At 40.6% G+C, this 16013-nt stretch overlaps 1 protein-coding gene across 4 annotated transcripts in view; it reads right to left on the bottom strand.

The window, feature by feature from the left end:
• Positions 1 to 330: 330 nt before the first annotated feature.
• PPP3CA (protein phosphatase 3 catalytic subunit alpha) overlaps positions 331 to 16013 on the bottom strand; it is a 338286-nt gene continuing 322603 nt past the window's right edge. For 2 of the 4 annotated variants that reach the window (XM_068231640.1, XM_068231648.1), the window contains 2 exons: positions 5840 to 5869; positions 331 to 2167 (listed from right to left, as the gene is read on the bottom strand). In XM_068231640.1, the coding sequence (XP_068087741.1) occupies positions 1971 to 2167; positions 5840 to 5869 (227 nt within the window). In that variant the 3' untranslated portion in view covers positions 331 to 1970. The remainder of the gene's footprint in view (positions 2168 to 5839; positions 5870 to 16013) is intronic. The other 2 variants (XM_068231655.1, XM_068231663.1) reach the window with 1 other exon arrangement.

Here is a 16013-nt window from a genome sequence, read left to right as displayed (position 1 = left end):
AGTCAAACTTAACATTTCTGTGAAAATTAATGCGAAAAGAACACTGGCATTTTCACTCATCGCTGCTTTACATAAATGAAACGGGAATATTTTCTTGCAGTTAAACCTTGGGATTTATACAATGGCTGTTTTGCCACTCATCATAATACAATGTATCCAACCCTGAACTGGGCCCATCACTGCAAAGGGAAAAACAAAAACACTTAAGTTCTTATACAGATTATGAACACACAATGAATTTCCACTTTTGTTTTATTTCCAGTAATGCCACATTTATTTCAGTTCCATAGGAGATTTTGCAAGGAAAAATACCAGGAAGCAGTCGGATGCTTAAGTTCATGCACATTTTATTGAGTAGTAATATAAAATGCTTTTTTTTGTCATTGTTACACGTGCATGCTTCGTTTGCCAACATTTCAGAATTCAAATTACAAAGGCAAGGCTTTAGGCTGTAGTGAATTACTTGGGCACTTAATTGTTAGAAAATATCCATGGACTTATTTGATTCAATTAAATGTATTATTTTAAATTGATAGGAGTCAATAATAATCTGTAACTCATATTATAAAGGGAAAAAAGTGAAAAGAATTACACATTTGTGGCACATGACGTAACATAACAGAATGACCAAACTATTATGACACTAACAGTTATCATGCACTTAAAGTTTCACATGTAACCACAAACTTATTTTAATTTTCACAAGTCTTGCTAAACATGCTAGCCATATATATGTGTGCACTGACAAGCGTATGTTATAAAACATTAAGAATATTCTTTTCTCCTCTTAAGATTTTTTCAAAGCTTTTTCTTTGATTACAAAATTTCAAAGGCATTAAGCGTTTTAAGAGAATATAAAGTATGCCAGTATACATACATTTCCAGTATAAGTCCAACCACTAAGCGCATTACAGTCCCGTACAGGCCTATACAGCCATTTTCTCTTTTCAAAAAAACATGCATAGGCGGATTTTTACAGAATATAGATGCTTTTCACTGCACTTAATATGGTGTCTTGTTCACTATACTTAAAAATGCACCACTCATAAATATTAAAATTCAGCAAGCCACAACCAATACTTTATTTACCAAAAAACCTTAGATAGAACAGCAAAAAAATAGAATGGTTATCATTATTCCAGTTTTGCTTAAGAAAAAAAAAAAGAAAATTCACTGCCAAATAAGTAAGCTATGTGTTCTGTAATAAGAAGGGCATTCAAGCACAATAATGTAACCTGAGGTAAGCATAATCTGTACAAAATTAAACTTTCCTTTTTGGCATCTTTTAACAAATTTTATAACATTCTTACATTTCCCTTTCCGTTTGTCCTCTTTCATGCTAAAGCAATGCACTGAAGTCCGTGTCCCAGCACCAGAGGCATTAAGACTGCCCCAAATCATGGTTTGGGTAACCCATACTCTGTTGAAGGGGCATGCAATTCATTGAAATAGATATGTGCTGCAAACCTCTTCAACAGAGATATGAATAACTGGGATAACAGTGAGCAAATCTAACAAGAGTAACAAAACATTGTCAATAAATAGTCCTTATTTTAGTTTGTACATTATGTTAAAAATGTTTAATGTCTATTTGTAGATTTTAACTGCAAATGTAAACATACAATAGTTAGTAAGAAATTAGACAAATATGTACTTGTATGTTCAGTAACTAAAAGAAGGCCTTTCAGTAATCTAACTAAACGATCCCAATGTCATTGGAAAATATGTTCTATATAGGTCAGCTATATGTGTATAGTTCCTACAAGCATTTATAGGCATTTCCAGACAAGGCCAGAGCCCCCACTAAAATAGATCACAGTATCTCTCTTTAGATGACATTGTAAACTGAATTATGCAACACCAACCCCAAGAGCATTTACTCAAATTAAGATCACCCATTTGCTGATATGCAGCAATCCCATCATGCTTTGCAGCTACAAAAAAAAAACATATCAATGGACAGGAAGTGGTCACTGAATATTGCTGCTGTTGCTGCCATTGCTATCAGTGCCATTGGTCTCTGAAGAAATAGCCTTGTTGATGGAGTTAAGATTGGCATCTGAAGGAGAGGCATCTCGACGAGGTGGCATCCTTTCGTTAATGCGGTCCAAGCCCTTGGCTTCTTCAAAGCTAGTGATCTTATGCTGTGGTGAGAATCCTTTGATTGCTACATGAAAAAGGTCAGAGGTGTTAAACATATTTAACACAGTAAAACAAGAAAAAAAAACCATATAAAAACTTATAAAATAATATTTTACATGATATGGAGTGGGAAAACACTGGACTGAAAAATTAAAAGAACAAACATAATGCCACCAAAATAAAGTAAAATACGGTGCTATCCATTTGAGTTCAACTCATTCAAGGATTCCTTTCATTTTTTTTTCCTGTACACAATTTGAAAAAACCTTCGTTATTCCTCAATAAAATCACAGGTTTGGTTACCTTTGGTTAACTGTACAATCGATAAACAATTCCTGTTGCAATATTTTCCAATTACACAGAAACAGGTTACTGTGCACTATTTTTTTAGGGTTAAAACACAATAAAAAAAAACTCCAGTACTAACAACCATTAAAGTGGACACTAAATGGGAACTCTTTTTTCTTTCTTTTCAATTGTAAACTATATCATTCTGTAAAAAATATCTCTTCTGAATTGGCCATTTTTTTCTATTTGACAAGCAAATCACTTTGCTTAATAATTATAAGGTAAAAATATGTCATCTGAATACTAAAGATGATATGCATCTTTATGTGCTCCACAAGACAAATTCAGAGAACACCAGATCTAAGTTCAGCTATAAAAACAGGTAAGTGCTATCCATTATTCTAGAACTACAATGGAGCAAATAGGAAATCGTTCATAGCAAATTCTTTAACAATCATCACACGTCATAGTGATGTCAAGCTGCTTTGAGTAAAAATGTACCTACATTCAAAATCAACTTTTTAAAATAAATAAATCAGAAATCGGAAACCGATAAAGGATTTAAGACCATTTTGTGATAAGACACTACCCCACATTTTTTCAGAAATTATGGTGAACACAATGGCATGGTACAGACTAATGGAGCGGCTCTCCAGTGTTTTTGTGTGGGTCTATAGAACTGCTAGAAAATATACCATAATAGATTTAAAAGAAAAATGTGTACACCTATGGGAAGTAAAACACAAAACCCGTCAGCATGCATACCAGTATTAATGCTATGTTTATAGTACATATGTGATAGTGAATTACATGTATTTAAATACTTTATCACACAATCTAAAATGTTGCTTTCATCTCCATCCATAAAAACGGACTTATGAATAATTCTGATACAACCAGGTGTCACATTGATCGGAAAAATAATCTTAGTTCCTCAGCTTTTTGGGAGGAAAAAAACATTTAATTTGAATTTATATTTACTTCAGGAATATATTTTTTTTTTGTACTTTTCACTCTCAAACGTAGTGTCTATAAAACACGACAAAAGAAAGGAGATGATAAAACATTAATACATATTTTCTATTTGAGATGAACTCCAGTGGACAATTTCCCTATGCTAGATAAAAGAAAAAAAAATGAATGACCCGACTGTTTTATACATCTTATGTTAAGGTGAAGGCAAAACAGTAGTTAGATTGGGTTAGGAAGCATGGAAGGGAAGGGATGGAAATAAAGCAAAGGCCATGTCAAAGCTCATCATACTGCCTCTCAGTTTAACAAAATACAAAAGATAATATTCAAGAAAAATAAAGCAAATGAAGACCAACATTTTGTTTTCAGTTTCAAAAATTGAAAATGAAATAAAAATAATAAAATTAGACATGGAATGGATTTTGCTAAGCATTATACGTTTTTATAAATTACAATTACATTTAAATTTCCAAATGGTAGCTGTAAATTTGAAACAAGAAAGTTGGTCCTACATTTGAAAATCCCACAAATGGGATTTCAAGAAGACAGCAATGGGCCTTTTGGGTTTATATCAATATATATATATATATATAATAACTAAGTGAAAATGCTAAACTGGCCAGTGATTTGGTGTGCTATGTGCGTTTATATACAGGGACCACTTGACTACACGGCCGTAATCCACAAAATAAATACTACTGGTAAGGGCTGGGATAATTTTCAGGAAATAAATCCTATAATGTATAAATATATACAGAAGTATTCTTAGATGAGAAAAATGTAATAGCAAATTGACAAAATGTTTTCAGTTAAATATAAAACTGTTAACATTTTGTATTTGCCATTTATCAAATGTGGTATATTTATTTTTCAAAATAAAATATATGGAATGAGTCCCTTGAAATCCAAACCCTATACAGTCAAGTACTATTATAATCCAGTTTCAATTTTCATGTGCAACATCGACATTTTATCAATTATAAAGAAGAGTGGTACCATTTTTGATGTGTTGAAATGAGTTGTTGGAGAGACAAGTATCCCAACACATACTGCATGAACTGGTGTTCATAGAAATGCATTAATGTTAATTTGCCTTGGTTCGTTAATATGATTACATTTTAAAATGACATTCAAAAGTATAAAATTGAGTGCTAAATTATAATTCAAGTTCTAGTTTTGTAGTTCTTGAAATAAAAAAAAGAAATAATTATACTGATATGTATATATTTTTTGCTATAATAATTTTTCTTACTATAACTGTCTTACTGCCGTTTAGTAAATGAGGCCCAGAAAGTGTTAGGAATTTACACCATTATACTACACACAACACAGAGTCACGGAAATCACACAAAACAGCCAGACTGGCAACAACAATGCACACTGCAAATTAGATTTTGCTGAAAGGAATAGACAATTCCAACATAAATAACAGCTCGATGTGCTGCTATTTAGAGAACAGTTGTATTTTTTCTTGCAAATGGGTTTCAAAAATTTCCATTTACCATATCGAAGATCTTATGCCTGGAGGAAACTAATCAAGGACCTCCAATTTAGAGTGGATGAAAAACATTAGCATAGGTACAAGAATAAAATACAACTGAAACATTGTTTTAAAGGGGAACATTTGTGGCTAAGAACAGAAAAACAAATGTACCCAAGTGTTTTGGTGTAATGCAAATAAATATGTCTAAACTCACATAAGATTGCAACTTAATTGGCACTCATCTTTGCAGGATCACACACAGTGATTTATCTGCCGAAGGACTTCTGCCTCCTACAGAAGTTAGCAATAGCAATCTCTAAAACCAGATGGGAGTTTTTAAAGTGACAGATAAAAATAGCCCATCAGGTTCCCTTTAAGCAAAGGGTGTAAACAAAGTTCACCATTATTCGGTGAAATCAACTGTCTGTAATGGTACTGACAGTGCAGACTAACTGGTACTTTGCTTATTCATGTTTTGTAAAAAATAAGTTCATGCATCAGTGTAGGAAACAGAACAATGTACTGTACATTATAGAAGATGCAATTAGCGTACAGCTAATACGCTACATGTATCTTTTTATGAAAGCTACAGCTCCATGTATCTTTTTATGAAAGCTACAGCTCCATGTATCTTTTTATGAAAGACCGTTGAAACGTAACAGTAATGTGTTTGAAAAAGAACATGTTTCATAAAACGATTAGGTGTATTTTAACACCTTCTTAGTTCTATACGGCCTTGATTAAATATTTACTGTTGTCACAAAAATATATTTACTATACTGAATACAGCAGATGTAGTAATATTTTCCCCTTTAAAGCAAGCACATTTGGTTAATACTTAGCCACAATCGTTAGCCCAACACCCACACACTGTTTACAAGCTACAGCAAAATGATACACCCAGGAGGACCCTTGTCTGCTGCAAAGGCAACAGAAAGGGGGCTTGCCAATTACCTTCTTCGGCCTCTATAGCCTCAACAGTAGCTAAAGAGAAGAAAGGGTAGCAAAATGGATGAGAAAAATGAGCAGAGGATTTCAACTCTTATGAACAAGTCAGTGAGCAGCAAAGGAGCAGGTGAACTCATGTTACAGTAAGTGCTAGATTGGTTTGGCACAAAAGACAACATAAATGCTACACAAAGGCTGAGCTTAGCTATTATTATTTGCCAGCTTGTTTTCCATTTTGGAACGGTTAGATGTATAAAAACAAGATATTTAAGACCAAGAGTTTCTTAACTATACCATAGTTTAACCAAACCACTTCTATCAAAGAGGAAAAAACATTTCATACTTGCATTATTAACAGAGAAATACTTTTTAAGAGAAAACATAACAAATATACAATAAATCAATTTAATGGTCAAATGGTGAACGACAATAACGAACGTTCATGGAACTATAAAGTGGCAAGTCCTCAAACAGAACAGATTTTTGTTTTTCAGCCACACAGCAACAGTCACTTTCAAATGTCACAACTTTATTGGCCTATGAACCACTTTCTCTAACAAGTCACTTGCAAGGCTAGGTTTTATTTTTTAGTTCATTTACCAAGCAGTTATAAGCTCCCATAACCTTAATTCAACAGGCTTTCTTTCAGAGTTTCCTCACAGGTGTTTTCATAGGTTAATTACAAAATAAACTTTCTGTACCTAGCAAGTGAAAGATTAGTACAGAGTAAGTAAAAAGGAGGTAATATCGAACTTAAAAGATACCCGATCTCAGGCAAAGCTACCCAGGGTAAGCACAAAGGTATGTTCATGCTGGATCCACATAGCGCTGGTCTGCTCCAGGATCCCCTTGGTCCCTGTAATCACTCCTAGGAAAAGACTTTCTGCTAAAGCCAAATTTTCAGACGAAGAGGCAGGCTTACTGTGATGTTCCATCCCATCACATTCCTATTCCCTTCTCTCCAATGTTCAATTCAATCCTTAAGGCCCATACACACGGGGCTGTAGCTTGTTACACGTGGCGTGCGCCTGTCTGTGCGACAGTTCGCATGTGTGGATGAGGCCACGAACTGTCGCCAGGTCCCTCTGGTGCTCGGCGATTGAACGGTTCAATTGCCGGCAACTTCTGCCACAAGAACCGTCCCTAGTCCGCCGCGCGTACCGATGTGTGTATACGGACTAGGGACTAGACAACAGGCAGTGAAGGGAACATCCGGCGGGGGGACGAAACCTCCGCAGACAGCTTCCGCCACATCTCTGTCCCTCTGTGCTACGCGTGTACAGCTGTCGCACAGAGAGACCTGGCGACGAAATGTCGCTGATTTGTCTCGTCTGCTTGCAACTGCAGACATTTGTGTCTCATGTGTATGAGGCTTTAAGGGTGCTTTGCAATTAACCACAAAACATGGTGCCATTAACTCCAATATAAAAAGCTAAATTCTGGCCGCTGATTCATGAAAATCTTGCTAAGGGAGAATGGGCCCAATTTGCCTTGCATGCTAATTCCTATTTATAAAAAAGGTAACCACACTGTCATGCCCACCTCAGTAAACAGGGTGATTTTAACCCCTAATACATTTTATCGTAAAGAGAAAAAAAAAAACGAGAGAGAGAGAATTTTTTTTTCTTCCCCATGAAAGTATTTTTATTAAATCCAGCATCATGATCTGTGTATTTTCACAAAATTTTTTCAGGCAAAGAAAAAAAAAAAAAAAAAAAAAAAAGGAACACAGCCTAGTCATTTGTGTGCTTGGCACTGCACATACCCCCCCCTCCCCCCTAGTGGTATGGACAAAAAAAATGTTGAAACTGGTATGGACGAGTCAGGCTCGTCAATGCAGACAGGGAGATTTCTAGCTGCTCTGCGCCGCCGACTCTGCTTTTTCTGCATCTGTGGACTTCCCTGGGACTGATGGATGCCTGTCAGGACATTCAGGGTAGCGATCTGAGCTATCCACAGTGTGTGAAACTGCATCCATCAGTCTCAGAGAAGCCCAAAGAGCCGGCGGGGCAGAGCAGTGTTGCGGATGTGTATCCCGCTCCCTTCTGTCCTCCTTCCTGATACACCTGCCAGCTCCGATCCCCCTCTTTCTGACCCCCCCCCCTTCCGATACAGCTATCCAGATTCCCCCTCCCTCCTGACGTCATCAAGCCACGTCCCCAATACTGTATACAGTAGCCCGGGGCTGTACAGCGGATGAGAATTGGGGATCACCGCTGGAGAGAGCCTCAGTGAGTAAAACTCCCTAGTCTCTGCTCACAGCGCTGCCTGGGGATCAGGAGGGAGCCACCAGAAGATCAGGAGGGAGGGGGGGGGATCTGGATAGCTGTATCGTAAGGGAGAGAGGGAGGGGGGTCAGAGCTTTCACCACTATGGGACCCAGAAATGTGCAAAGAGGGGACAGAATAAGCAAAACAGTAACCATAAGCTGAAAACAAAGAAGGGGGGAATCTGGATAGCTTCCTGCCTGTACTATACTGGGGAAACTATTGGTGGCATGGCTAACTGTACTGCAGACCCTATAGCTGCCTACTGGGGAGACTATTCCTGGCTAACTATACTGCAGACCCTATAGCTGCCTACTGGGGAGACTATTCCTGGCTAACTATACTGCAGACCTTATAGCTGCCTACTGGGGAGACTATTCCTGGCTAACTATACTGCAGACCCTATAGCTGCCTACTGGGGAGACTATTCCTGGCTAACTATACTGCAGACCTTATAGCTGCCTAACTACACTGGGACACTTATTCCTGGCTAACCTATACTGTTACACCTGTAGCTGGCTAGCTATAATGGGGACAGTTATACCTGGCTACCTATACTGTGGCATCTATACATGGGTAACCAATACAGTGGTACCTATACCTGGCTACCCATACTGCAGCATCTATACCTGGCTAACCTATAGTGGGGTAGCCATGTCTGGCTAACCTATACTCACCATTGGCATGATGATCCCTTGTGTACGTTTGATAGCTTCCCCAGTGTCTTATTCCATGTCCCTCGGCAGATTTGCTTCTCCCTCTGCGATTACATATTCCCCTGGCGATTGAGGGCCACGCAGCGACATTAACATTTGGCGGCAATTTTTATTTTTTGTATTGAATTCAAGACAACCTGTATTGAATTCAATATTAAAACATTTATTGATTACAAAATAAAAAATTCTTGAAAATTAATTGAACCACTTTTTGCACAGAAATCCTGGGGAATTGAACGCTAGGGAGGTTAATAGAGTCAGCAGTAACGAATAACCACCTGTAGAATTAACCACAAAAATGTAATGTTGATGGGAGTGGAGAATACTGTAGTTTTGGGAAATTGACAGGGGGTAAAACAAAAGCAGCTATTACATCTTTCAACTTTTCCTTTATCCTTATTCATATGTCTTCCACTGTGCCCAACCTTCCACTTAATTACAAAGCAGGGAGCTGCTATAAATACTGCACTCCATGGCTTAGGTACAGCATTTACATTGCCAGTTTCCTAACATAGAATTCAGTTTACACATTAAAAGCTTAAATTGTGTAATATATATATATATATATATATATATATTTAATATAAATATATATATATATATATATATATATATATATATATATATATATATATATCAAATATAGCAAATTCATTACACTGCAGGTCTGTTAAGGTTTCTTTTTTATTGCTGCATGTATCTTGTTAATTATCTATGTGAATATTTCACAAGGTAGGTTATACCGCATGCTACCTGTACCTCTTGTTTGTCCAAATATGCTGTATTGTTTTTACTGCACGTTTCATCTTAATAGTATTATGCAATAACCATTATTGCATTAACAATAATAAAATTATGACTAAAAGAAACAAAGTATTAGAGAGTTGAGGAATTGTGTATTATACCATCTACCAAATTTGACTACTCCCTCTTTAAAAGATTAATATCTGGAAATCCTATTGTCAGGAAGTCGAAAGGCTGTGCCACACATCAGTGCGTCACATTGTTCCTGAGTTAGGGGGTGTTGAATAAGGGATGCCCACTCCTTTTAAAGTGATTTCCTCACTTTACTGGAGCCATTGTTCCCTTGCTTTATTTGCTGGGCTCCGGGCTCGGACCTAGTTACTCCCAGACATCTTTTTATTCAAAATCTACATTACACTAGCATCCTCGCTGGTCTTCGGGTTGTTAACTCGAGTTGCCAGATTAGTACTGATGGCAGCCATGCACAGGGGACACCCTTCGTTCAACAGCCCCTAACTCAGGAACAGGGCATTGTGACAACACAGGGCATAAACAAATGAAAGCCAAGATTCTCAGCTATCCAACAATATGTAGATTTTCAAAGTGGGGTAAGTATCTTTTAAAAAGGGGGCAGTCAAATTTGGTAGATGGTATAATGCCAAAGTACCGGGAGTCTTTATTGTACATGTGTAAAAATGTGTGCTCTGCACTCCAAACATTGTGGACTCAGGCTTGTAGGGGTAGTCCCAGACAGGGACTATGAAAAAAACTTTTTGCACACTAAAGTGGTGCTGCTCTGGATCCAGGGCCGGATTTACCATAAGGCACTCTAGGCACGTGCCTAGGGGCGCCCGATTGGCCAAAGGCGGGGTTAATTCATGTCCCTTTAACCCCTACAAAACGCAACACTTATGCCAGTGCCGCCCTCTGCCTCCTCCCGGCACCATGATCCGGCAGCCGCGGCCGCAACTAGTGAGGGGGCGGGCGGCTAGTGATACACGCACACAGTCTGTCATTGCGTGCCGCTCTCCCCGCCCACCGTGTTAATGCCTGCACGCAGCGCTGCAAGCAAACAGCAGGCTGCGTGCATAGGCGGCGCGATTGTTCCTCTCTGTTGGCTGGAGTCCTGGGGCTGGGAGTGTGGCTAACCATGTGGGCTGCTAAGAAGATGCGGAGGGACTTACCGGCGAAATTAGCCTGCCTGGCTGTGCCCAGAGGCGTGATGGAAGAAGATAGAGAGGAGGCCGGATCCAGCAGCAGCACAGGTGGTAGGCAAAAAGCTCCGCCCCACTGACCCCTCTCCTGTCCATTAAAGCTGCCAACAGCCAACCAGAATCTGTTTTCAGGTGACAGGCGGGAAGGGAGGGGGGGGGGGGGGGCGGATGAAACAGCCCTGTAGGTAGGACTGTAGGAGATAGCCCTGGCCTGCACTGTATAGTTACAGCCCCGCCCCCTGTGTATACTATTGGGGGCTTGAAGATGTCTGCACACGTGTGTGACATTGTGACAGTCACAGACAGCAGTGTGTGACACAGTGCCCCCTGGAGAGTGAATGAGACTGACTTGCTGCGACAGCCGGACACAGACCAGAGAGAGGGAGAAACCCACAAAGTAAGTGACAGACAAGTGACAGTTTTTAAGCAGACAGAGTAAGTGACTGATTGCTAATGCAGACTTGATCCTCCCCCCTCCTTTTTCTAGCAGAGACTACAACAGACAGTAGTGTCCCCTGCTGAGGCAATCCTGTGATGCTTCCCAGTGTTTCCATAGGGCGATATCGCAGCTCTGTCCAGCTGTCACCTGACCTGATAAAAGGTCATTGGCTGGGAGGAGGGGATCAATGCACCAATGTAGAGGTGGGGCCTGTCACTTGGACTGACCGATCACTACCACCCTGGCAAGCACGCTGTTCAGCCTCCCGTCTCAAAAAGACCTTACTGATTTAAATTTAACCAATCAAATACCACTGCAGCGTCTCACTATCTACTCAGTGCCTGCCTGTAATTAGAAACTGTGTGTTATTAGTATTACTTCCTTGTGATTTGTATTACTGTTATCTGCTTGTTGCTGGTAGTAGCCTATCTTTGGTAAAATTCTGCATGCCATTGGCAAAATCTGCATATTGTTGGTATTCTTTACTTGTCTTGGGTAGTATCTACATTAGCTTGAGTAAAAAGGGGTGTAACTTGGAGGTGTGGCTTGTGCTGATGGGCGAGGCTTAGGGCGCCAGAGCTTCTGTGCCTGTAGGCTCCTGAGCTGTAAATCCTGCCCTGTCTGGATCTGTGGGTATAGACAATGGAAACCAAGGGAAGGGAAAGCAGAGTGCTCCAATAGTGTGAATAGTTTTTAAAAGCTTGTTAAAGAGCCTCTGTAACATCAAGAACCTCCCCTGGGGCGTACTCACCTCGGGTGGGGGAAGCCTCCGGATCCTAATGAGGCTTCCCACGCCGTCCTCTGTCCCACGGGGGTCTTGCTGCAGCCCTCCGAACAGCCGGCGACAGACCCGACTGTAGATTCAATATTTACCTTTGCTGGCTCCAGCGGGGGCGCTGTGGCTGCTTTCGGCTCGGAAATACCCGATCTCCGTCGGGTCCGCTCTACTGCGCAGGTGCCGGAAACTTGCACCTGCGCAGTAGAGCAGACCTGACGGCGATCGGGTATTTCCGCCTACTTCTGAGCCGACAGCCATCAGAGCGCCTGCGCAGAAGCCGGGAAGGTAAATATTGACGTCACCACTGCAGCGCGACCCCTGAGGGACGGAGGACGGCGTGGGAAGCCTCATTAGGATCCGGAGGCTTCCCCCACCCGAGGTGAGTACCCCCCAGGGGACGTTTTGACGTTACAGTTCCCCTTTAAAGGTTCCTTGAGATTTGGTACTCTGCAGAGATTTGATGTGTATTCTCTAGAGCCATGGTGGCAGTGCATTAAAGAGATACTAAATACAACCAGACTTGCATTATGACACAGGAGAAGTGGCTCGGTGACTAAGGGTGCGAGCTGCAGACAGAGCAGAGCTGGTGACACCAGTTCGACTCCCAGTCACAGCAGCTTTCGGCTTGGCACTGGTCATGACTTACTGGCACTCAAAAACCTCTTTCCACCCCATTCCTTTAGATTGTAAGCTCGCAAGGGCAGGGCTCTCACCCTTTTGTGTCATGGAATGTAATTAATTTAATTGCTTGCACTCTGTTAGACATTTATACATTTTTAGTCATCATGTTAAATCAAATTGTAATCAGCAGTGCTGTATCTTGTATCAGCGTTCATATTTGATGTATATCATTGTCTGTATCATTATGTATCCCTTGTTTTCTTACATTGTACAGCGCCATGGAATATGTTGCCGCTTTATAAATAATAATAATAATAATAAATACACACCTAAAGTACAGTAAATACTATTGCATTCTATAGAACTGTGAGGGTCAGGGTTTACTAGAATGTGTGCATGATGGAAAAATATCATGGAGGTTGCTATGGCTGATCACACATTCTGAAATACTAGAGCCCTGCTACTCATTCTTGACCACAATATTTTCTGAATGGCTGACTCAAAAGTAGGAAATACAGATTGCTGCCTTACTCTGACTCCATCCTTCTGAGTCAATACTGAAGCCAGGGAGTTAGAAATAACAGCCAGGTCAAGAATGCTAGAATCCAGATTTGTCTCATAGCTAGCTTAATTTAAGTTAGTGATCCCAAATTGGAAGACCTTACTTTCAACACTTGAGCACTCAAAGCCATAGAAGAATAAAATGACAAAAATAACCTTTTCAGCTAATAGCTCAACATAAATGAGTGCTGTGAGTGCTTTAAAATGGTCTGTAGACATTGGAAACCCTGACATTACTGTGCCAAAGTAGCAGGACATCCCAACTTCTGGCTTGTTTATAAGTACTCCACCGGACACCATATGAGAGTGACATTCACTGGAAATCAACTCATCAGTGGCTTCAGGTCCACTTTTTCACAAAGTACACTCTCAGATTTAAAGGGATACTGTAGGGGGGTTGGGGGAAAAGGAGTTGAAGTTACCCAGAGCTTCTAATGGTCCTCCACAGACATCCTGTGCCCACACAGCCACTCACCAATGATCCGGCCCCGCCTCCGGTTCACTTCTGGAATTTCAGACTTTAAAGCCTGAAAACCACTGTGCCTGCGTTGCCGTGTCCTCGCTCCCGCTGATGTCATCAGGAGCCTACTGCGCAGTCCCAGTATGGTCTGTACCTGCGCCGTGCGCTCCTGGTGACATCAGGGGAAGGGAGGACACGGCAACGCAGGCGCAGTGGTTTTCAGACTTTAAAGTCTGAAATTCCAGAAGTGAACTGGAGGCGGGGCCGGAGCATTGGGGAGTGGCTGCGCTGGCACAGGATGTCTGCGGGGGACCATTAGAAGCCCCGGGTAACTTCAACTCATTTTCCCCCGAACCCCCTACAGTATCCCTTTAAGTGCAAGTTACATACCAGCATTCATGTACACTCACCATCATCCGGTGCTATAAAATTCATAAGATTTCAACATAGGCATAGAATTGCTTAGACAAATAGGTAGCAAAGGGGTTGATCAAAGATACAGCTGATCTCCTTTAGAAAACACAAGGATTATACCACGTGTACTCATGTGGTGACTTTGAGTAAGCCAATACAAAGGACTATAGTGGCATCTGATACACAGAAGCTATACTGAGGATAAGAAGATATCATAGCTCTGGACAAATTAGTCCATCTACTCTAATGGTGCTCATACATGATACAATTTTTCCAATCAGATAATTCCGTTTGATTATTCCATTAGATTGAATGTACAGATTTTTCCAACATGTCCCATCAGATTTTTATTGAAAAAACGGGATAATTATTATTTTTTTGATAAAAAAAAACCGATTCATTTCATTGTACCGTGTATGGGCACCATTAGTGTCTGTCTGTCAAGAGTGCTGTGGTCAAAAAGGATCATGTCTGAGATTTAAAGCAACCTTGTGGTTGGTCACTAGAAACAATTAGTGGCAAGGCTGCATATTCCCCATTCTTGCCAACTCAGCAGCGCTCACCACTGTCATTAGCAGGGTTAGAGCCAAAGACTGTTTCCTATCCTGCTCTTGCCCATCCCACCCAGACCCATGGCTTTTTCTATACCCTCTTCCCCCCAGCCATGTCATAGATGCAGTGAGCAAGTAAAGGCCACTTAATATGGGTAAGCTTAGTATTGGACCAACTGTCAGATAATCTTTGGACATTGCGGAATACTGAGGTGTTAACAGCTGGTAAGGCTACATGCCATACAGTCTTAACCTCCTTAGCGGTAACCCCGAGTCGGGCTCGGGATGGAAATCTGCAGCTCAGAGCAGTAATCCTGAGTGGATCCATCAAAGGTGTGGAATGTGAAGGGCTTGATCTATCAAGTGGTATGATTTTTAGGGTCTGAAAGCTTGTGGAAAACATATCTGGAAATAATCATACCGCCAGGAAGGTTAAAGTTAATCTGTAGTGGATCACTGTAAACTTAAAGCAATCCTGTAATAAAAATAAATCCCTCTGGGGGATACTTACCTCGGGAGGGGGAAGCCTCTGGATCCCAAGTAGGCTTCCCCCGACCTCCTCCGTGCCTACCTTAGCCTGCCCAAATCCCCTGAAGTCCGGTGATGTAAATATTTACCTCTCCGGGATCCAGCGCAGGCGTACTAGCGGCTTTTCATTCTGGTAAGGCCAGACTAGCCGAATCCGATCGACCCACTCTACTGCCGAGGCGCAAGTAGAGCGATCGGGTTTGGGTATTTCCACCTTACCCGAAGGAAGAGCCGCTACTGCGCTGGATCCCGGGGAAGTAAATAAATCAAGCCTTACTAGGCTTGTCGGGGGAAGATTGCGGGAGGCTTCGCGGGAGCCAGCGCTGTATTGCCTGCAGCTACAGGGATGGGACCCTGAGGCTTCACCCTCCTGAGGTAAGTATCCCCAAGGGACTTTTTTAGATTACAGAGTTTCTTTAAGGTTCTGAGACTTCCTTATTCCACGTTTGCGTTATCAAAAAATGTTTTAACAATGAATTTCTTAACTTGTCTCAAATTAAGATACTGGAAAAAGTGATATGCTGCTGTGTAAAATGTAATAAGAGGTTTAAATCTGTTCTATAAGGTATGCAATTACAATATACATAACTGCTTTTGCTTTACTAACTTCACTTAAAACATAATAAACCAAACAATTAACTTACTGTTCTCTTGTAGATAATTCCATAGGGTGGTTTAAAGCACATGGATAAATACAGAAGCTTATAGGTTTATTAATTTAATTTGTAATAACTGGCACATTTTTCCAGAATCACGAAAATGTGCATTTTAATGAGCAAATATAAGGTTAGAAGGATGTGCATAATAAACAGTCTTTCTCAAGATCCCCAGTGTCTCACGATTTGCCGATTGGTATTCTAGTATTGTTATGTATATCGCCGGAATAA

Source organism: Hyperolius riggenbachi, chromosome 1 (assembly GCF_040937935.1).
Source record: "Hyperolius riggenbachi isolate aHypRig1 chromosome 1, aHypRig1.pri, whole genome shotgun sequence".
In the NCBI taxonomy this organism is placed as follows: Eukaryota; Metazoa; Chordata; class Amphibia; order Anura; family Hyperoliidae; genus Hyperolius; species Hyperolius riggenbachi.
This window is presented reverse-complemented; position numbering and strand designations above follow the sequence as displayed.